Source organism: Mirounga angustirostris, unplaced genomic scaffold, assembly GCF_029215605.1.
Source record: "Mirounga angustirostris isolate CCGP_5_RB_7025 unplaced genomic scaffold, mMirAng1.0.hap1 SCAF_15, whole genome shotgun sequence".
Lineage (NCBI taxonomy): Eukaryota > Metazoa > Chordata > Mammalia > Carnivora > Phocidae > Mirounga > Mirounga angustirostris.
The window spans coordinates 80,851,710-80,875,271 of record NW_026991723.1 but is presented as its reverse complement, the minus strand read 5'-3'; the positions used below and the strand labels follow the sequence as shown (position 1 = coordinate 80,875,271).

The 23,562-nt window shown below is 39.3% G+C and overlaps 1 protein-coding gene and 1 long non-coding RNA gene across 5 annotated transcripts in view; one reads left to right on the top strand and one right to left on the bottom strand.

Moving 5' to 3' along the window:
* LOC135362716 (uncharacterized) overlaps nt 1-23,562 on the bottom strand; it is a 134,124-nt gene that overhangs the window by 54,210 nt on the left and 56,352 nt on the right. The gene's annotated exons all lie outside the window — the stretch shown is intronic.
* On the top strand, nt 728-23,517 carry LOC123849965 (N-acetyllactosaminide alpha-1,3-galactosyltransferase-like). 3 transcript variants are annotated; one of them, XM_064579466.1, is made up of 6 exons: nt 728-1,795; nt 2,510-2,595; nt 3,334-3,366; nt 5,949-6,002; nt 9,932-10,066; nt 22,233-23,517. In XM_064579466.1, exons 2-6 carry the CDS (start codon nt 2,516-2,518, stop codon nt 22,924-22,926), a joined length of 996 nt encoding a protein of 331 aa, XP_064435536.1. In that variant the 5' UTR covers nt 728-1,795; nt 2,510-2,515; the 3' UTR covers nt 22,927-23,517. The 3 variants fall into 3 exon arrangements, with proteins under 3 accessions (XP_064435536.1, XP_045739018.1, XP_045739019.1); XM_045883062.3 differs by having other exon boundaries at nt 728-2,595; XM_045883063.3 differs by lacking the exon at nt 728-1,795 and adding an exon at nt 7,547-7,606 and having other exon boundaries at nt 3,334-6,002.

The following is a 23,562-nucleotide window of genomic DNA, read 5'->3' as shown; positions in this document are numbered from 1 at the left end:
TGGGGTCTTGTTCTCTTCAGTATGGGGCACATATTCCTGTTTCTTTGCATGCCTAGGAATTTTCCAAAATGTATACCTGACATTATAGATGACATGTAGAGACTCTGGATTCTGTTATTTTCCTCTAAAGAGTGTTGATTTTTGTTTGGACAGATAGTTAACTGGGCTGGACTCAAATTCCAAACTCCATTTATCCTGCAGGGAGCATTGGCGGAAATTGCTCAATTTCAGATGTTGCTATTTCCTAGGGAAACTGCAGTTTTTCCTAAGCATGGACAGTTTAGTTGTCCTCCAGGGTTTAAGTCAGAGTTTCTATGCAGATTTTGGGGTACCCCATTCTGTGTTTTCCTCTTTCTGTTTTCTATATTATTTTTTAGCCTCCTTTACATGTATGAATTTCATCCTCTGACCGCTCATGTCTTTCTCTGTGAGTTCTAGCCACCCAACTCTGTGTGAATTGGGCGGTAACCTCAGATGAAAAGTTGTATAAATGTAAATTTTACCCAATACACTTCCTTCCTTTCAAGGATCAACTAGTTTTGTTCCATCTCTTTTGCCTTCAAATAATTTTATTTAATTTTTATTTTATTTTCCCTTCCAGGACTTATGACTGTCATCTATGGGAGCATTAGTCTGGTATGATCTACTTTCCTATGACTCAAAACATTCTAATTCTGTATTAATTTAATTATCTTTCTTCACCATCCCCATTTTTTCTTCTAGGAAGAATGGAGATCAACAGAAAACTTCTAACATTAATAATAGATTTTATTTCCTGTATGGATCATGTATGGTATGTAATATTTAGGTCACTATAAACCATTGGTGAGTAGTAATGGCTTAATTATTAATTTCTTAATGGTGTCTTTCAATGAGCAAAAGTTTTCTAATTATAATAAAGTATAATTTATCATTTTTTTAGTTGTTGTTTTCTGTCACTTTCTAAGGGACCTTTATCTATCCCCAGGTTAGAAAGATATCCTATGTTTTTCTCTAAAAGCTTGTGGCTTTAGCTTTTATGCTTACATCTATAATTCATTTTGAATTAGCTTTTGGTATGTGTCAGATACACACAACATAGGTGAGTTCCAAAACCTTGAGTGGAAAAAAAAAAAACCCAAATGCAAAGAATACATGCCATGCAATTCTACTTATATGAAGTTCTACAGCAGGAATAACTCCGCTATGGTAATAGAAATCAGAACACCGGTTTCCTGGATGGGAGAGAGTAGTGACTCAAAGGGGCACAAGAAAAAAGTTACTGGGGTCATGGAGACATCCTGAATCTTAATTGAAGTGGTATTTACATAGACATGTACATGTGTAAAAAACCCAATGAGCTATACACTTAAATTGCATGTGTTTTACTTCATGTAAATTGTACTTCAATTAAAAATGTATTATAAAAAAAATCCCAAGTAAGGAAAAGAACTTCAAGGATCCTGTTTTTTTCCCCTAAATGGAACAAAATCTAGTCCCTTGGTAATGACAAAGAGAAGCTACTGGCATATGAATTGTTATGATTGCAAGTATCTAATTCTTTCATCATCAAAAGAGAATCTGATGACATCATCATTCCCAGAAGACTGAACTAATAAACAGGCGAACTGGGTAGTGCCGTAGAACCAATACCAGGTTATCTGATTCATGATTTTTCAAAGGTCTCAGAATGTCCTGCTTGAAAACTGCCCACTTGAGATTTTCCACATGCCTTCTCAAACCACCATACTGTAAATGTTAAGTCTCTAAGGAAGAAACTATATAAAAGTCCTATGTGATCTTAGGAAAACAAAAGGTAAGAGTTTGTCCTTAATTTCAACCAAACTAAGCCACATTCAATTCCTTTTCTGCACACAATTTCGTAAGTACATAGACTGAGTATCACAAAGGAGCTTTATAAACTTCATGGCAAAATTCCAAGGTCAAAGTACAAATAATCTAAAAATTATAGTTCAGCCTCTAGCCCATACTTGGAATCAATTTTATATTCAAATACTTTTGAGGAAGAGCATCTATTTTATGCTGTTATTGGTCCTATCACCTATCTTGGAATGATCAACTTCATAATATTAATTCATTAAAAATAAGTTCCTTCACAACTATACCCCTCCTTAAAGTCCAAGTAAGTATTTTCACAATTATCTCTTTTCTCTGACACCCCACCCTGTAAGTTAGGCCGGGAAGTGGCATTTGTATTTTGATTTTCTGTAGGAAAAGCCCTGTGCACTCTAGAAAACACAAATGAAGGTTATAAAATCTCTTGCATCAAGGCCAGCTTAGACCAGCTAATGTCCTAGCTAGCTCCCACAAAAAGTGCCTCCACAGACTCAATTCTATTTTCATATAGAGAGACATCCAAGGACCAGATGTCCTCAAATCCTAGCCAATATCTATTAAATCAGCTGGTTTAAGTCACGGAGAATCACAATTCAACACAGCTTACTCTGTATACATCGTGTACCATTGTGCTGTATTTAATCTACTTTTATCTGTTTCTTTTTCCTCTCAGGAAAGGATGAAATATGGAAGAAAAATAATTCAACTGTTATTATTTTTATTGTTTCTATGGGCTTTGCACAGACAGTATCATTTCAGGTAATTTTTAAAAATTAATGAATATTTTATTCTGGAGTTTGGTAAGGATCTAGTTTGTCAGAAAGGTGATAGGCTAACCCCCTGAATAAATAAGCATCCAAATGTATCAATCCAATATACCCAGAAATATCCAGATGGCATTCAAATATATCAGCATAAGCATAACCTTCAGCATAAAAGTTCTTTGTTTCTAATGTGATCAAAGCTAAACATAATTTTGGTAGGCTCCTATGTGTGAGGAGAAGCAATGTTAAGCTACCAAGATAGTGACCATGTAATTATGGCAGTTAGCAAATGTTAGAGAAACTGCCATTTTTAAATAGGTGGCATCTTTAAGAAACATCCCTAATACTGGTGACTTCCGGCACTATGTATGGTATCTGCCTTCCACATAGTTACACAAGTAGAAAGAATTCATTGGCAATCAGCAAATTCCATTGTTTCAATGATATTAAGTTAGTTCTTCTTTCATTTGTAGCTCAAATAATTAGGTTTCCTTTTTTTAAGATATAGCATATGAAGTCCTTAACTGCAGTAATTTTTTTTTTATTATGGTCATTACTGTATCTCTCTACAACCAATAATGTTGGCACACAATATGTGTCTTAGTCTGTTCGAGCTGCTATCCCTCTGTGCTCTCTCTCTCTCAAATAAATAAATAAAATCTTCAAAAAAATTAAATGTGGAAACCCTTTGTATAAGTTTAAAAGTAATATGATTATTTTTGTCTATCTTAAGCACAAAGAAACTACAGAAGATACACCGGTGCTGGTAAGTCTTATTTACAAATATGCTATGACCTCTTCTTTGAGGACAAAACCTGTTGGAGGGCAGTGGGGTACCTGCAAGTCCTTGGCTCCTGCAGGCAGGTAAACCAAAGCAATTTTACAAACATATGTTGGAGATGCTTGTGTAAGGTCAGAGGACTAGGAGTACTAGGAGTGAGAAGTGGTTAGGGGAAACGTGTGATGGGAGCCAGAACCCAGCTTCCAGGAATCTTGGGTCTTTTAAAGCTCTGGGAAATCACACAGGAGTAAAGTTTTGGTTAAAAGATTCAGGAGATTGTTATTAACCACAAGCCACCTACAAAATCATACTATCAGAACGTACGCAGAGAGGAAAACTTCCTTAAAGATTGTGCAAGGCCCGAAATCATAACATGTTCTTCAGTTTCTCCCTGCAGTCATGGGAACCCACATAGTGAAGTAAAAGAAACTTTCTTTCTGATGCTTGTTGTGTGGAAGAGCCTTATGTCTCTGGTGGGTCCATAGTGCACAACACTCTCAGCAGGACTGTGACTCCATATGTGGGTGAGCTGCTCCGTGCATGAAAATAATACAGTAAGATGGTTTTCATGGGCAGGGTATGTTTCCCCTCCACAGAGCCATGGCTAACAGGGGACAGTAACTCTCAACCACCTGAAAACAAGAGGAAAACCCCTAGACAAAGGGGGGAACATGCAAGGGAAGCCTGCTGCAGCAGAGGCTGGGAGAAAGAAAGATTTAATATGTTTCCTGGTAAAATGTACACAATGCAACACAATCTAACAATTGCTCTATCATTAATATTAGCTCTCCTTAGCATCAGGCCTTACACATATGGCCTTAACACACTAATTCAGCATCCAAAGGCTTTGCTGTCAATGAGGCAGGTGCCTGTGTAGAAGGCCATGGTCTTAGTCACACCCTGGACACTGCAGTGCTCACTCATGACATACAGCTCAGCTCCACAGCTGCCCAATCCCCTCCTGAACTCAGCCCAGGATCAACTCTCCAAAGATAAGCTAGCTAGGGGGCCATTAGAGCGTATAGCAAGGAGGAAGTAAGGACGCAGGCCCAACTATTTGTCTTTCCACCTGCTGTGTGACTACGGACAAGATAATAAAAACTCTTTGTGCCTCAATTTCCTTATCTAGTAAAATGAGGATAATAATAATGACAACAATACCTATCTCATAGAGGTGGATTAAATTATTATTTATTTATTTATTTATTTATTTATTTATTTATTTATTTATTTATTTATTTGACAGAGAGAGACACAGCGAGAGAGGGAACACAAGCAGGGGGAGTGGGAGAGGGAGAAGCAGGCTTCCCGCTGAGCAGGGAGCCCGATGCGGGGCTCGATCCCAGGACCCTGGGATCATGACCTGAGCCGAAGGCAGACGCTTAACGACTGAGCCACCCAGGCGCCCCGAGGTGGATTAAATTAGATAATACTTAGGAAAGTATTCCATAAGTATTAGCTATTAATGAAGGGAATCTAACCTCATCCAGCAGGTTAGAGTATACTTCCCTTAAGTAGGGATATTTAACACGAGACCTAAAGGCTATGTGGGAATCAACTGGTTGAAGTCGTGGCGTGTTTAAGGAAATTTAAAGAGGCAAGTGAGTCTGGAAAACTGTCACTGTGGGGCTGGGTAGGAGACGTGGCTGAAACAGTGTGAAGGGTCAGATCACGCAGAATGTCATGGCCATATACGGAATGTAGATGTGATCCTCAGGACAATGGGAAGCCACCGAACCCTGTTAAACAGAATAATGATATGGGAACACTGGAGCTTCAGAAACATGACAGTGGCAGCACAGTGGACATATGGAGAATGGGTTGAAAAAGGCCAGTGCAAGGACAGGCAGAGGGGATCACAGTGTTAATTACGGGGGATGGGAATATGGAGGCTCATACTTCTGCCTTGCCAATCCAAGTGATAAGGCAACATATGAAGGGGACCTACTTTGGGGAAGACAGGATGATTTTCACATTAAACATCTTGATCTTGTGGCATTGGTGCAAACTTCAAGTAGAAGACTTCAGAACACTATTGGATGTCTGGGTCTTAAATTCCTGGGAGAAGTCTAGCTGCACATACAAATCTGAAGCCACAGGAAAATGCCTGCACGCAAGTTAACTGATCAAATAGAAAGCCTAGGCGAAACCCTTCAAACCAAGGCTCCTGAGCAGATAGGATATTTAAGGCCAGAAAGTAGGGTTATAATTCCGTTGCAATAAAAGGGGGGAAAATCAGTGCTCAAGATAAATTTGGAGGCAAGGTGGCAGAAGATTGAGGGAGCTTTCATGTGATGACAGCTATTTCTCTATCAATGAGAAGAAGGAGAATGAACATTGTGGAAACACATAAAGGTTTCTGGGCAGCCCAGAGACTGTTAAGTCGAGGTAAGAAATCATGATTTTCCATGCCACTCCCATCAAAGTTCATCATTGGTTTTCATACTGCTTCACGCTTATCTTGCACTTTACATCATATTATAACATAGCCCAGGATTTGGTAGACACTCAGTTACCTCAAACTCAAATAGATACAGTGTGATTCTTTGCATTATTCCTCCTGATAGGTTTGTGGATACTCAATCAAAAGAATTAGAGCTATCAGACTGGTTTTCTCCCAGGTAAGAATTCCAAATCAAACACATGTGAGATTGATCCATAGATTGTTCAGAAGTTAACAGATGGCAACAATACTCCAAATGGCATTCCAACTGTTGGATGGCAGATGGATCTTTGATTACATTTTAAAAAATAAGCAGTGGCCAAGATGCATTGGGAATGGACATTAGGGCCTACATCCTCCATAAATAAGAGTGTGGAATGACAGAAACCCAAAGGCCCTAATGACAGAAACCCAAAGGCCCTAAAATAGCAGGTCAAAGTGTGAAGGGTATATCTGAGATCTTTTGGTTGATTCTCCTCATTTCACCAATGAGGGAACCAAAGCCCAAATCAGATAGATGGGCCATCTGTGCACTTCTCACTTTAATATGGTGGCTTTCCTCTGGCCTCTCTGCCTCCCTCTTCTTACTACACCCACCTGTCTTTCTCCCTGGTGCTGCAGGGTTTCAGGACTTGTCCTAAATAACTTTGCAAGGAGATGTCCAGTTAAGATCATGATTGGATAATGGTCTGTGACTCATCCTTCCATGATATCCTAACTTTTATCAGATCTAATCAGGACACAGAAAGCACGCAGATTATTTTAAGAGAGAATTTAATACAAAGAACTGTTAACTAGCATAAAGTTGTTAACTAGGTAACTTGAGCTTAAACTCACGCACTCCACTGTGCTAGTATCTCCGAGCTCTTGAAAGGCCTCTTGGGACAGAGAACCAGCCCTCTAGGGAAGGGCACCATGAGGCTGGGTCTGCAAGTGTTGGAAAAGCTGAAATCTAGATTCAACTGCTGGTCTGGGAAGGAACTGCTAATATGGTGGTGTGGGATTTGAGGGAACAGGAGGAAGGCAAGGAGCCCACTGGAAACAGGAAAGAGCAAGTTCCTTCTTCCTCCAGGCTTGTAATTTTCCTCCAGTGCCTTCTATTAGCAGAGCCTCATAGGGTGCCCACTGTGGCTCGCAGAGTCCCAGCTCAGCACAATAAAGCCGAGTATAGTGGGGTGGGTTTAGCTATGAAAGATGCTAGCTTAATAACTGACACAGGATCCCACTAACAAGTAAGGCATATCCTTGTAACTCAGGATGATGATTCATCCCAAGAGTTGAACAAAGAAGAAAACCATATAATCATTTATACAGATTCCAAATAAACTACTGATAAAATTCAACTCCCACTGCATTTCTTTTTCTTTCTTTTTTTTTTTTTTTTTTGCATCAGGCTCCTTGCTCAGCAGGGAGCCTGCTTCTTCCTCTACCTGCCTCTCCCCCTGCCTGCCACTCCCTTTGCTCGTCCATTCTCTCTCTCTGAAACAAATAAATAAAATCTTCAAAAAAAGATTTGTCAATTTTGTTGATATTTTCAAAGAACCAACTTTTGGCTTCATTAATTTTATCATTTTTTTCCTCTTCCTCTATGTCAGTTGTCTCTGCTCCAGTCTTTATTCTCTGTTCCTCTGCTTGCTTTGGGTTTAGTTTGCTATTTTTTTCTAGTTCCTTAAGGTGGAAGGTTAGGTTATTATATAATATCTTTCTACTTTTTTAATATAGATGTTTACAGCTATACATTTCCTTCTGAGTATTGCTTTTCACTGCATCCCATAAGTTTTGGTATGTTTTATTTTCATTTTTATTCATCTCAATGTATTTTTTCATTCCCTTTGTGATTTTTTTCTTGACCCTTTGGTTGTTTAAGAGTGTGTTGTTCAATTTCCACATATTTGTGAACTTTCCAAATTTTCTTGTTATTGATTTCATTCCATTGTCAATGAACAAGATAGTTTGCATGTTTCCGGCCATCTTAAGTTTATTGAGATTTGCTTTATGGCTTAACATATGACCATCCTGGAAAATGTCCCATGTGTATTTGAGAAGAATATGTATTCCATTGTTGGCTAAAATGTTCTGTGTGTATCTGATTCTTTCTTCTGCCTGTTCAAATCTGCTGTTGAAATCTTAGGGCAAGTTTTGTTTTTTGTTTTTTTTTTTTCAGCTATTATACTTCTTAGCTCCAGAATTTCTATTTGGTTCCTTTTTATAATTTCTATCTCTTTATTCACATTCTCTATTTGTTAAGCTATTGTTCTCCTGGTTTCCTTTAGTTCTTTGTCCACAGTTTTCTTTGGCTTTTTCAGCACATTTAAAATAGTTGGTTTAAAGTCTTGTTTTAGTAAGCCTAATGTCTGGGCTTCCCTAGGGACAGTTTCCCTCTGAACGGACCATACATTCTTGTTTCTTTTTTTAAAGATTTTATTTATTTATTTATTTGAGAGAGAGAGAGAAACAGCATGAGAGGGGATAGGGTCAGAGGGAGAAGCAGGCTCCCCGCCGAGCTGGGAGCCCAATGTGGGACTCAATCCCGGGACTCCGGGACCATGACCTGAGCTGAAGGCAGCCGCTTAACCAACTGAGCCACCCAGGCGCCCCATACATTCTTGTTTCTTTGCATGCATCATCATTTTTAGTTGAAAACTAGGAATTTTGTATATTATAGTGTGATCACTTTGGAAGTCAGATGCTCTCACCTCCTAGAGTTGTTTGTCTGTTTAGTGACTTTTCCAGACTATTTTTAAAGACCGTATTCTTTGTCTTGTTTGGTCTGCGAGGTCTCTGTTCCTTTAGCTTGTGGTCAGCTAGTGGTTTGACAGAGATATCCTTAAATGACTAGAGCTAGAGTGGTGGTGATGGTGGTGGTTGGGGGGTTACTGGAGAAGAAGGAGAAGATGAAGAGAAGGAGGAAGAGGAGAAGGGGAAGAAGAAGAAAAGAAAAGGAAGGAAAAGAGGAAAGAAAAGAAAAGAGAAAAGGAAAGAAGAAAAAGAAAGAAAAGAACCCTCTTACAGTCTTTGAAGATTGGTTCTGTGTTTGGGCTCTCCTTCAACACAGCCCAGCTATTTACAACTCTGCCTTAGACTTCACTTCCTGCTTGCACTGAGTCTAAATATCATCCAGAGGTGAAAGCTTAGGATCTTCAGGGATCTTTTCACAGCACGTAACCTGCCCTGAACATGTGCATGGATTTCCTAATTCCTTGTTACACATAGGATCTTATCAAAGCCTTTACTTTTCAAAGAACTCTCTTCCAAACTTTTCTTCCCAGGCTTTCAGCACATCTAGTGTTTATTCCAACTGTTAATTTCTTGCCTCAGGTGGCAGGGGCTTGTTCCTTTTTAAAATGTTTTCAAGGACTGCCCCCCACTTACCCACTTTTCCATTCTGAGAGAGTTCTGAGTTAAGCGAAACAAAGGAAAGCACTAGCAGTCCAGTCCTTTGAGGAACTCTCATGTCCAAATGAACAAACACAATTCCTTCGGAGTTAGATCCACTCTTCTCCTCCAGAAGTAGGTACTCACAATGAGAACATGGTTTGCTGTTTTCAATACCACTCCCAAACTGGCAGGGAGTTGGTGTAAGGCTAAGTTAAAATATCACAAAGCTTTCCTTCTTCTATTGTGTTGTCATCCTTTTCCTGATTTAACTTTTGCTTGATTGCTCTAAAACTCCAAACTTTGGCTACCTTCCAGAGTTTTGACAAAGTTGTTTCTGACACTATGCAGTAACATTAGCCTGGCAGCATTTTAGAGTATGAAACTGGAAAGGTCATTTTTCAAAATATGGTCTCTGAAAATAATTAATGTCAAAAAGCCTAAGACCAGGAGATTTTGTCCAAATACAGGAGATATTGCTATTTTAAACTTTGGGTGACATTTTAACTGTCCTCAAAGATCTTGGAATCACAGTATAACTAATTTATAATGTACTTTTGTAATGATCTGGCCATTTCTGAGAAGCTGTTTCTCCAGTTTATCATAACCATCAAAGCTTCGAATTAGGAGTAAGGAAATGCTGCAACCAGACACGGGCTTTATACATTAGTAACATCTATTGCAGTTTTATTAAAAGATATCTTGTTCATAATTCTTATGTCTTTCTTACAGTGAATACATGAACCTGTCGACCACCAGCTGGTCAGCTCCAGTTGTATGGGATGGCACTTTCAATGAAGAAGTATTGGAAGAGTATTATGAAAAACATAAAATTACTGTGGGATTGATTGTATTTGCTGTAGGAAGGTAGGTAATGCCAAATGTCCTTTACATTCAAGCTTTTTATTGTAGAAAATGGTAGATTATCAATAATCCCACCTCAGGAATCTAGGAAAAGTGGGACAAAATAAAGCCAAAGTAAACAGAAGTAAGGAAATAGTAAAGATGAGAACAGAAATCCATGAAACTGAAAACAGAGAAGCCATAGAGAAAAATCAAAAAATCAAAAAGCTTTTTCCTTGAAAAAAAAACCAATAAAATTCACAATCATCCAGGAAGTCTGGCAAAGAAAAAAAATTGACAAAAATTACAAATATTAGGAAAGAAACAGGGTATATCACCTCAGACTTGGCAGACATCAAAAGGATCATTGGAGAATACTAACTCTACACACATACATTTGAAAACTTAGGTGAAATGGACCTTGAAAACACTATCACAACCCACCCAACATGAAATTGACCATTTCAATAGCCCTATATCTGTTGAGGAAATAGAATTCATAATTTTAAAAACTCCCAAAGTCTCCAGGCCCAGACGTTTTCACTGGAAAATTCTACCAAATATTTAAAGAATTAACATCAGTTCTACATAATCTTCAAAAAATCAAAGAGAAAGGAACACTTTCCAATTCACCTTATGAAGCAAGTGCTGCCCTCATATCAAAATCATACCCCAAAAAGTACAAGAAAGTATTAAGTTGAACAATGTACATATTACCCATTAAAATTATAAATTTTTATACAGAACTTCTCACTCAACACCCAAAAAACAAATAATCTGGTCAAGAAATGGGCAGAAGACATGAACAGATACTTCTCCAAAGAAGACATACAAATGCCTAACAGACACATGAAAAAATGTTCAATATCACTAGCCATCAGGGAAATACAAATCAAAACCACAATGATATACCACCTTACACCAGTTAGAATGGCAAAAAATTAACAAGACAGGAAACAACAAATGTTGGTGAGGATGTGGAGAAAAGGGAACCCTCTTACACTGTTGGTGAGAATGCAAGCTGGTGCAGCCACTCTGGAAAACAGTATGGAGGTTCTTCAGGAAGTTAAAAATAGAGCTACCATATGACCCAGCAATTGCACTACTAGGTATTTACCCCAAAGATACAGATGTAGTGAAAAGAAGGGGCACATGCACCCCAATGTTCATAGCAGCAATGTCCACAATAGCCAAACTCTGGAAGGAGCTGAGATGCCCTTCAACAGACAAATGGATAAAGAAGATGTGGTACATATATACAATGGAATATTACTCAGCCATAAGAAAGGATGAATACCTACCATTTGCATCCACATGGATGGAACTGGAGGGGGTTATGCTAAGTGAAATAAGTCAAGCCGAGAAAGACAATTATATGGTTTCGCTCATATGTGGAATATAAGGAATAGTGCAGAGGATCATAGGGGAAGGGAGGGAAAACTGAATTGGGAAAAATCAGAGAGGGAGACAAACTAGGAGAGACTCTGGACTCTGGGAAACAAACTGAGGGTTACAGAAGGGGGGGGGATGGGATAACCGAGTGACAGGTATTAAGGAGGGCACGTGTTGTGATAAGCACTGGGTGTTATATGCAACTAATGAATCGTTGAACACTACATCAAAAACTAATGATGTAGGGGGGCGGAGCAAGATAGTGGAGGAGTAGGAGACCTGGATTTCATCTGGTCCCAGGAATTCACCTGGATAGGGATCAAACCATTCTGAACACCTACGAACTCAACAGGAGATCGAAGAAAAGAATAGCAACAACTCTCTGAACAGAAAAGCGACCACTTTCTGATAGGTAGGACATGCGGAGAAGTGAATCCGAGGCGATATTCGGGAGGATAGACGGCGGGGGAGGGGCCTCCGTCAACCGCTTCTGGCAAGTGATAGAGCAGCGGAGCACAAAATCGGAACTTTGAGAAGTCTGCTCCGCTAAGGGACGGCGCTCCAGTGGCTAAGCAGGGGGTGGAACCCTTGTGGGACAGTGTGGGCTGAGGACCCTCGGGGTCACAGAAAGACTGGGGGTGCCTGAGTGCAGCAGAGCTCCCACGTATCGGATTGGGGAAGCCGGCTGCAGAGACAGAGCCCAGGCGCGGGCTCTCAGCTCGGGGTTGCCATAAACTGTGATCCGCGGCACAGTTGGGCCACTGCTCCTCCAGCAGGGACCCGACAAGCGGCAGATCCGGGGAGACTCACCTTCCTCCCCCGGGAGGAGCCGCGCGGGAGTGCACCGCAGGGATCTGCTGGGTTTGGAGACTCCACCCGGGGTCGGGTGCCAGAGAGAGAAACACGCGGTCACAGGCCGGTTGAGCACGGAGTGCGGCTGGAGACCGAGGAGACGGGAGTGACTGATGGCTTTTCTCTGGGGGCTCACTGAGGAGCGGGGCCCCGAGTTCTCGGCTCCTCCGGGGCAGAGACTGGGAGGCCGCCGTTTTCACTCTCCGCCTCCAAAGCTGTACGGAAAGCTCGCAGGGAACAAAAGCTCCCAAGAGCAAACCCCAGCAGATTACTTAGCCTGGACTGGCAAGGGCGGGGCAATTCTGCCTCCGGCAGAGACATTTGGAAACCACGGCAACAGGCCCCTCCCCCAGAAGATCGGCGAGAACAGCCAACCAAGACCAAGTTTACCGATCAATGAGAATGGCAGAACTCCAGCGCTAGGGGAATACTGCACATATAATCCATGGCTTTTTTACCATGATTCTTTAGTCTTTCAAAGTTAATTTTTTTTAACTGTCTTTTTTTTTTTTTAATTTTTCTTTTTCCCTTTTTCAATCAACATCTTCTCAATCCCTTTTTTAAAAAACATTTTTATTTTTCATTTTTGGGTCATATTCTATCCCTTCATAGTAGTTACCCTTATTTTTGGCATATATATATAAGTTGTTCTCTCTTTAAAATTTTGAGATACAGTTTCTTCTAACAGATCAAAATATACCCTAAATCTCTAGTGTATGGCTTTGTTCTAGTCTCCTGCCTGATCACATTCTCTCCCTTTTTCTTTTTTTTTAATCCTCTTCTTTCTTTTTTCAAACAACTTCTTATCTTATCAATTCCTTTTATAAAATCTTTTATAATTTTCATCTTTACAGTCATATTCCATCCCTTCATTGTATTAACCCTTATTTTTGTACATATATAAGTTTTTCTTTCTTTAAAATTTTGGGAGGCACTTTTCTTCTAACAGACCAAAATACACCCAAAATCTAGTGTGTGGCACCAATCTATGCACCAGCCTGATCATATTTGATCATATTCCGTTTTTTTTGTTTTGTTCTGTTTTTATCTTTTTCTTTTTCTTTTTTTTCTCCTTTTCTTTTTTCTTTCTTTCCCTTTCTTTCCCCCTGGTTTCAGGTCTTTTCTGATTTGTTTAGAGTATATTTTCTGAGGACGTTGGTACCGTTAGCATTTTGTTCTCTCATTCATCTATTTTGTCCAGAGGAGTCTGGACAAAATGACAAGAGGGAAAAAATCACCTCAACAAAAAGAACAAGAGGCAGTTCCAACTGCCAGGTACCTACTCAATAGGGACATTAGTACGATGTTGGAACTAGAGTTCAGAATGATGATTTTAAAGATACTAGCTGGGCTTGAAAAAAAACATGGAAGTTATTAGAGAAACCCTTTCTGGAGAAATAAAAACTAAAATCTAACCAAGTCGAAATCAAAAGGGCTATTAATGAGGTACAATAAAAAATGGGGGCTCTAACTGCTAGGATAAATGAGGTAGAAGAGAGAATTAACAATATAGAAGACCAAATGATGGTAAATAAAGAAGCTGAGAAAAAGAGAGATAAACAACTGGATCACGAGGGCTGAATTCAAGAGATAAGCAATACCATAAGACAAAACAACATTAGAATAATTGGGATCCCAGAAGAAGAAGAAAGAGAGAGAGGGGCAGAGGGTATATTGGAGCAAATTATAGCAGAGAACTTCCCTAATTTGGGGAAGGAAACAGGCATCAAAATCCAGGAGGCACAGAGAACCCCTCTCAAAATCAATAAAAATAGATCAACACCCCGATATCTAATAATAAAACTTACGAGTCTCAGAGACAAAGAGAAAATCCTGAAAGCAGCTCGGGAGAAGAGATCTGTAACCTACAATGGTAGAAACATTAGATTGGCAACAGACCTTTCCACAGAGACCTGGCAGGCCAGAAAGGACTGGTATGACATATTCAGAGCACTAAATGAGAAAAATATGCAGCCAAGAATACTATATCCAGCTAGGCTGTCACTGAAAATAGAAGGAGAGATAAAAAGCTTCCAGGACAAACAAAAACTAAAGGAATTTGCAAACACGAAACCAGCCCTACAAATATTGACAGGGGTCCTCTAAGCAAAGAGAGAGCCTAAAAGCAACATAGACCAGAAAGGAACACAGACAATATACAGTAACAGTCACCTTACAGGCAATACAATAGCACTAAATTCATATCTTTCAATAGTTACCCTGAATGTAAATGGGCTAAATGCCCCAATCAAAAGACACAGGCTATCAGATTGGATCAAAAGACAAGACCCATCAATATGCTGTCTGCAAGAGAATCATTTTAGACCCAAATACACCCCCAGATTGAAAGTGAAGGGGTGGAAAACCATTTACCATGCTAATGGACACCAAAAGAAAGCTGGGGTGGCAATCCTTATATCAGACAAATTAGATTTTAAACCAAAGACTGTAATAAGAGACTTAAAGGGTCTATCCAACAAGAAGATCTAACAACTGTAAATATCTATGTCCCTAACACAGGAGCAGCCAGTTATATAAGGCAATTAATAACAAAAGCAAAGAAACACATCGACAACAATACAATAATAGTGGGGAACTTTAACACCCCCCTCACTGAAATGGACAGATCATCTAAGCAAAAGATCAACAAGGAAATAAAGATTTTAAATGACACACTGGGCCAAATGGACTTCACAGATATATTCAAAACATTCCATCCCAAAGCAACAGAATACACATTCTACTCTAGTGCCCATGGAACATTCTCCAGAATAGATCACATCCTAGGTCACATATCAGGTCTCAACTGGTACCAAAAGATTGGGATCATTCCCTGCATATTTTCAGACCACAATGCTTTGAAACTAGAACTCAATCACAAGAGGAAAGTCAGAAAGAACTCAAATACATGGAGGCTAAAGAGCATCCTACTAAAGAATGAATGGGTCAACCAGGAAATTAAAGAATTTAAAAAAGTTCATGGAAACCAATGAAAATGAAAACACAACTGTTCAAAATCTTTGGGATACAGCAAAGGCAGTCCTAAGAGGAAAGCATATAGCAATACAAGCCTTTCTCAAGAAACAAGAAAGGTCACAAATACACAACCTAACCCTACATCTAAAGGACCTGGAGAGAGAACAGCAAATAAAGCCTAAACCCAGCAAGAGAAGAGAAATAATAATGATCAGAGCAGAAATCAATGAAATAGAAACCAAAAGAACAGTAGAACAGATCAACGAAACAAGGAGCTGGTTCTTTGAAAGAATTAACAAGATTGATAAACCCCTGGCCAGACTTATCAAAAAGAAAAGAGAAATGACCCAAATCAACAAAATCATGAAGGAAAGAGGAGAGATCACAACCAACACCAAAGAAATACAAACAATTATAAGAACATATCATGAGCAACTTATATGCCAGCAAATTAGATAATCTGGAAGAAATGGATGCATTCCTAGAGATGTATCAACTACCAAAACTGAACCAGGAAGAAATAGAAAACCTGAACAGACCCATAACCACTAAGGAAATTGAAGCAGTAATCAAAAATCTCCCAACAAACAAAAGCCCAGGGCCAGATGGCTTCCCAGGGCAATTCTACCAAACATTTCAAGAAGAATTAATACCTATTCTTCTGAAACTGTTCCAAAAAATAGAAATGGAAGGAAAACTTCCAAACTTGTTTTATGAGGCCACCATTACCTTGATCCCCAAACCAGACAAAGACCCCATCAAAAAGGAGAATTACAGACCAATACCCTTGATGAACATGGATGCAAAAATTCTCACCAAAATACTAGCCAATAGGATGCAACAGTACATTAAAAGGATTATTCACCACGACCAAGTGGGATTTATCCCTGGGCTGCAAGGTTGGTTCAACATCCGCAAATCAATGTGATACATTAATAAAAGAAAGAACAAGAACCATATGATCCTCTCAATAGATGCAGAAAAAGCATTTGACAAAGTACAGCATCCTTTCTTGATCAAAACTCTTCAGCGTATAGGCATAGAGGGTACATACCTCAATATCATAAAAGCCATCTATGAAAAACCCACAGCAAATAGCATTCTCAATGGGGAAAAACTGAGAGCTTTCCCCCTAAGGTCAGGAATGCAGCAGGGATGTCCACTATCACCACTGCTATTCAACATAGTATTAGAAGTCCTAGGCACAGTAGTCAGACAACAAAAAAGAAATAAAAGGCATCCAAATCGGCAAAGAAGAAGTCAAACTCTCACTGTTTGCAGATGATATGATATTTTATGTTGAAAACCCAAAAGACTCCACCCCAAAACTGCTAGAACTCATACAGGAATTCAGTCAAGTGGCAGGATATAAAATCAATGCACAGAAATCAGTGGTATTCCTATACACCAACAACAAAACAGAAGAAAGAGAAATTAAGGAGTTGATCCCATTTACAATTGTACCGAAAACCATAAGATACCTAGGAATAAATCTAACCAAAGAGGCAAAGAACCTATACTCAGAAAACTATAGAATAGTCATGAAAGAAATCAAGAAAGACACAAAGAAATGGAAAAACGTTCCATGCTCATGGATTGGAAGAACAAGTATTGTGAAGATGTCAATGCTATCTAGAGCAATCTACACATTCAATGCAATCCCTATCAAAATACCATCAACTTTTTTCAAAGAAATGGAACAAATAATCCCAAAATTTGTATGGAACCAGGAAAGACCTCGAATAGCCAGAGGAATGTTGAAAAAGAAAAGCAAAGCTGGCAGCATCACAATTCCGAACTTCAAGCTCTATTATGAAGCTGTCATCATCAAGACAGTATGGTACTGGCACAAAAACAGACACATCGATCAGTGGAACAGAATAGAGAGCCCAGAAATGGACCCTCAACGCTATGGCCAACTAATCTTCAACAAAGCAGGAAAGAATGTCCAGTGGAAAAAAGACAAAGTCTCTTCAACAAGTGGTGTTGGGAAAATTGGACAGCCACATGCAGAAGAATGAAACTGGACCATTTCCTTACACCACACACAAAAATAGACTCAAAATGGTTGAAAGACCTCAATGTGAGACAGGAGTCCATCAAAATCCTAAAGGAGAACACAGGCAGCAACCTCTTCGACCTCAGCCGCAGCAATTTCTTCCTAGAAACATCGCCAAAGGCAAGGTAAGCAAGGGCAAAAATGAACTATTGGGACCTCATCAAGATAAAAAGCTTTTGCACAGCAAAAGAAACAGTCAACGAAACCAAAAGACAACTGACAGAATGGGAGAAGATATTTGCAAATGACATATCAGATAAAGGGCTAGTATCCAAAATCTATAAAGAACTTATCAAACTCAACACCCAAAGAACAAATGATCCAATCAAGAAATGGGCAGAAGACATGAACAGACATTTTTCCAAAGAAGACATCCAAACGGCCAACAGACACATGAAAAAGTACTCAACATCGCTCGGCATCAGCGAAATCCAAATCAAAACCTCAATGAGCTATCACCTCACACCAGTCAGAATGGCTAAAATTAAGAAGTCAGGAAATGACAGATGTTGGCAGGGATGCAGAGAAAGGGGAACCCTTCTACACTGTTGGTGGGAATGCAAGCTGGTGCAACCACTCTGGAAAACAGTATGGAGGTTTTTCAAAAAGTTGAAAATAGAGCTACCATACAATCCAGCAATTGCACTACTGGGTATTTACCCCAAAGATACAAATGTAGGGATCCGAAGGGGTACGTGCACCCTGATGTTTATAGCAGCAGTGTCCACAATAGCCAAACTGTGGAAAGAGCCAAGATGTCCATCAACAGATGAATGGATAAAGAAGATGTGGTATACATATACAATGGAATATTATGCAGCCATCAAAAAGAATGAAATCTTGCCATTTGCAACGACGTGGATGGAACTGGAGGGTATTATGCTGAGCAAAATAAGTCAATCAGAGAAAGACATGTATCATATGACCTCACTGATATGAGGCATTCTTAATCCCAGGAAACAAACTGAGGGTTGCTGGAGTGGTGGGTGGTGGGAGGGATGGGTGGCTGGGTGATGGACACTGGGGAGGGTATGTGCTATGGTGAGCTCTGTGAAGTGTGCAAGACTGTTGAATCATAGATCTGTACCTCTGAAGCAAATAATACATTATATGTTTTAAAAAAAAGAAGATAGCAGGAGGGGAAGAATGAAGGGGGGGAAATCGGAGGGGGAGACGAACCATGAGAGACGATGGACTCTGAAAAACAAACTGAGGGTTCTAGAGGGGAGGGGGCTGGGAGGATGGGTTAGCCTGGTGATGGGTATTAAAGACGGCACGTTCTGCATGGAGCACTGGGTGTTATATGCAAACAATGAATCACGGATCACTACATCAAAAACTAATGATATAATGTATGGTGATTAACAACATAATAAAAAAAAGAGGATTTCTAATATTTGCCATTCAAAGAGCTTTAACTGAGATGAAGAGAAAAAACAAACAAACAAAAAAACGAATAATGTACTATATGTTGGCCAACTGAACATAATAATAAAATAAATAAATAAATAAATAAAAATAAAATAATGAATTTTATCAACTTTATAGCAACTCATTATTAGATATTGATAGTAATTTATTCTTTTTTTAAATAGCCCTTTTTAAAAAGTTTTATTTATTTTTTTTAGTAATCTTTACACCCAATGTGGGGCTTGAACTCACAACCCCAAGATCAAGAGTCACATGCTCTTCTGACTGAGCCAGTCATGTGCCCCGATAGTAATTTATATTTAAAAAGAAAAAACACAGGGGTGCCTGGGTGGCTCGGTTAAGTGCCTGCCTTTGGCTCAGGTCATGATCCCAGAATCCTGGGATTGAGCCCCACATCGGGCTCCCTGCTCAGTGGGGAGTCTGCCTCTCCCCCTCCCTCTGTTCCTCCCCCCACTCATGCTCTCTCTCTCACTCTCTCTCAAATAAATAAATAAAATCTTAAAAAAAAAAACACACAGAAGGAAAGAGGAAGGAAGGGAGGAAGGAGGGAGGGAGAGAGGGAGAGAGAGAGAGAGGGAGGGAGGTAGGAATCCTTACAGAAGAAGTTCCTGTGTACCTCTTTCCCAGATCCATTCTGACCCCTCTCCATTGCTGCCCCAGGATCTGTAAGTGGGCACAGTGAGTGACCCCCATGCTGGGGCAATGTTCCTACTTTCAGAACATAGATGGAGCTTCTGCTTCCTTCCCACCCTCCTTCAGTAGAACACAGTGAGTCTTAGAAGAGTCCTATGCAAGTGAAGGGGCACTGAAACCAAAGCCTCATTAACTTTATCATAAAAACTCCCTAGTGTGTGTTAAAGAACCCCTGAAAATCTCAGTAATTGATGGCATCAAGTGCCTCTGAAATTAGGAGTGTAGGTGGGACTGAAAACCTAGATTGAAAGTATCTATATAGAGCATTTAGACATGAATATTTGCAACAGGGATGAACAAATAAGCCAATATAATAAAACACAAACGCCCATGCAAATGTGAAAGACTATGGCTGTGGCTATTACATTGTGGATCTGTAGGGAAAGACTTCCACAAATGATGCTGGAGAGAGTTGATGTCCGCATGAGAACACCGCAATTGTAGCTCTATGGCATATATGTATGGCAAGCATATACAAACATAATTCCCAGGTAGTTTGAAGACCAAAAGTTAAAGGGAAAACCATAGTATATCTTCGTGAAATCAAGACAAGAAAGGAGTTCTTAATCAAGATACAGAAAATACTGATCATAAAGGAAAAGGTTGATAAATGTGACTGTATTAAAATTAACTTTACCTAAGAAAACATCAGAAAAACCCAAACTAGAGAGAAACTGAGAACAGACTGGAGGAGCCTAAGGAGACATCATGACAAAATGCAGTATGTATTCTGGATTGGAGCTTGGAAACTAAAAAGGCCATGAGGGGAAAAACTGGTGAAATCAAAATAAAATCTGTGGTTTAGTTATAGTCTTTAACCAGTTATAGTCTTTAACCACTGATAATTTCCTAGTTTTGACAAATGTACCATGGTTAAGATATTAACATTAGGGGAAGGTGGGTACAGCATATATGGGAACTCTCTATAATATGTTTGCACCTGTTCTGTAAATCAAATACCATTCCAAAATAGAAAGTGTTTGAAAAATTGAGGAAAAAATGTTCTCCATTATAGTGAGAGCACCTGACAATAACCTTTTTTTCCATGTCAAAGACATCCAACTCAAATAAACCTATTGCCAGTCTTGACGTGGTCACTAGCTAAACAACTAGGTAAAGAGTCAGGCCACCCCTCCCATGAAATTCCCCTTTTAAAGAAAGGCCTGGGTAACCTACATTACCGACCACTTGAGTGACCCTGCGTTTTCCTTCCTGTGCTTTCATTCTTGCTCTTGGGTTTTAAATTGTGAAACCCTAGGCCCCCCACCCCGATAAGGGCAGAACCCCAAAAGTCCCCCCTTCTCTCTCCCTACATAGGACCTTACTCTGTGACCCTGCGCTTATCTTGTACCCTCCAGGACTTGTGAGAAATAAACCTTGTTTTTTCAAAGTTCTCTGATGGTTGTTGCTGAGATGCATCTTGCAAGTGTAATAAGAACCACCAGGGTTGGTCCAGCCAACATTGGCTCTGGTAGGGGAAATGTCTGTGGGGGTCTCACCACAACTAGCAGGGTTCAGGTGAGTCCCAGGCATTCCCAGCCAATAGGATTACTATCAAAGCCTGAGAACAACAAAAACAGCCCTATATTATGCCATACACAAAAATTAATTCAAATGGATAACCAACTTAATGTGAAAGTTAAAACAATAAAGCAACTAGAAGAAAACATAGGAGTATATATATATATTTTTAAAGATTTTATTTATTTGAGAGAGAGAGAGCATTAGAAGGGGAGGGTCGAGAAGGTCAGAGGGAGAAGCAGACTCCTTGCAGCAGGGAGCCTGATGCGGGACTCGATCCAGGGACTCCAGGATCGTGACCTGAGCCGAAGGCAGTCGCTTAACCAACTGAGCCACTCAGGCGCCCCATAGGAGCATATTTTCACTACTTTGAGGAGGCAACGATTTCTGAAATGTAATACAAAAGCACGAACCATAAAAAATGTGGATAAATTGTATTTCTTTGGATTTGAGTTGCTAGTTTCCAACTCAGTAGAATATTTTAAGTGATATTTTTCATAATCTATCTTGCTTTAATTATTTAAATTGTCATAATTTTAGATACTCCAAACTAGAAAGTTTTCTCTTGACTCCATCTGCTATGTTTCTTAAAACTTAGGTCAATATTCAGAACTTATTTTTAATGATTATATAAACATTATTTGAAGCTGAGGCATGTATGATTACCCTTCCTTTTTTGAATTTACCTGAGGCCATTTATTATTCTGAGAATTTTCACTGGGTGGAGAGACCAGAAAAGAGAAAGTTTTGTTTTCTAATCCTACAATCTTAGCACTATACTAAAGGCCACGAGGCAAAATAAGAGAGACGTTGCAGATAGTGGTAGCTGACCATGCTACCTCTAACCTTTTCTGCATAACTGACCCCTCATAAAGCAAGCCCCAGACATCAATCACTGTTCTTGCAATGCCCCAAGACCTTCTTGCCTACAACCTGAAAAGCAAGTTCCCTCTTCTCTGATAACCCTGAAGACTCTGGTTCTCATCTTGCATTGGGCTCTATGCTGTTTTCTGATCTCAACAAGTTTCATTCCCCCTAGTGAGGAAGTCCTCTTCTCTCCTATAATTCACAGAACCCCGTCAGGGAGAGGAAAGGCGGATGATTTCACTTGCTTTTACACCACTTAAATACAACTCAAGAAGTACATCTAATATTTGGTTGGCTTACTAGCATGTTTGGACAAACTACAGCCAGGATAATTTAAGTAGTATGTGTTCCACCAAAATGTACGACAATGAACTTAGTCATTTCTTATTTGCTTCACAGATATATTGACCACTACTTGAAGAAATTTGTATTATCTGCAGATGAGTTTTTTATGGTTGGCCATAAAGTCATAATTTATGTCCTGATAGATGACTTCTCCAGGATGCCTTGGATACAGCTGGGTCCCCTCCGTTCGATCAAAGTGTTTGAAATTAAGCGAGAGAAGAGATGGCAAGATATCAGTATGATGCGCATGAAGGTTATTAGTGAACATGTTATGGATCATATCCAATATGAAGTTGACTTTCTCTTCTGCATGGACGTGGATCAAATCTTCATAAGGAAATATGGATTGGAGACTCTGGGGGAGTCAGTAGCTCAGTTACATGCTTATTGGTATAAGGAAGATCCTACAGTGGTGCCATATGAAAGAAGTGAGTTATCAGAAGCATATATACCTTTTGGTATGGGAGATTTTTATTACCATGCTGCTGTGTTTGGTGGCACTCCCATTCAAGTTCTCAATATTGCCAGGGAGTGCTTAAAAGGAATCATGAATGACAAGAAAAACAGCATCGAAGCAGTGTGGCATGATGAAAGTCACTTAAACAAGTACTTCTTTCTCCATAAACCCACTAAACTCTTATCACCAGAATATTGCTGGGATTTTACTAAAACAGATGTTCCTTTTATTTACAGTATCAAACTCTTTTGGGCTAAAAAGGATTATGAACATCTTAGGGTGACAATGTAATTATATAGCACTTCCTTCAGGTTGCTGAAGTTAAGAGCATCATTTTGTCTTATTCCTTAGGAAATTAGCACTTGATAAATTTTACCACTAAAAAAAAGAATCACTAACAAAATGGCAAGGCCACCAACACAGCATACTCATACTTTCCCTCATATTCATTTTGAATTGTATAAGATGGGATATAGCAGTTGCAGAATGAATGTATTGACATCAGATGGAAATACAGTGATTTCATATCCTGTGTGAGTGTTGAGGAAATATTATTTGTTGGATCACAATGAACAAAATAGAATCTCTCACAAGAAAATGAAACCTGAAATATTTTTATTGATCCATGTAGATACACATTTCTCATATTGCGTAAGAAAGGGGATTGTCTAGAGGTGTGGATAAGAAGTCACTGCAAGAATAGTAATATTCTCTCTATGTAAAACATTAAAGACGTTAAAGTTGCCACCAGATGGACAGATAATTACTTAGGAAACTGAGTCATTCAAAAAAATTTTTGAATTTGTAGTTTTAAAACTTTGTAAAGTTGTTTGTTGTAAAAACTAATTGAAAAGAAAATAAACAAGATACTTAGGAAACTGAGTCATTCAAAAATTTTTTTGAATTTGTAGTTTTAAACTTTGTAAA

Excerpts from the sequence above, each read along its gene's own strand:
- LOC123849965 (XM_064579466.1), top strand. The coding sequence starts at position 2,516 with ATGAAATATGGAAGAAAAATAATTCAACTGTTATTATTTTTATTGTTT. Across the intron at positions 6,003-9,931 it reads TCAGACTGGTTTTCTCCCAG|TGAATACATGAACCTGTCGA; the intron begins GTAAGAATTCCA and ends TCTTTCTTACAG. Across the intron at positions 10,067-22,232 it reads ATTGTATTTGCTGTAGGAAG|ATATATTGACCACTACTTGA; the intron begins GTAGGTAATGCC and ends TTTGCTTCACAG.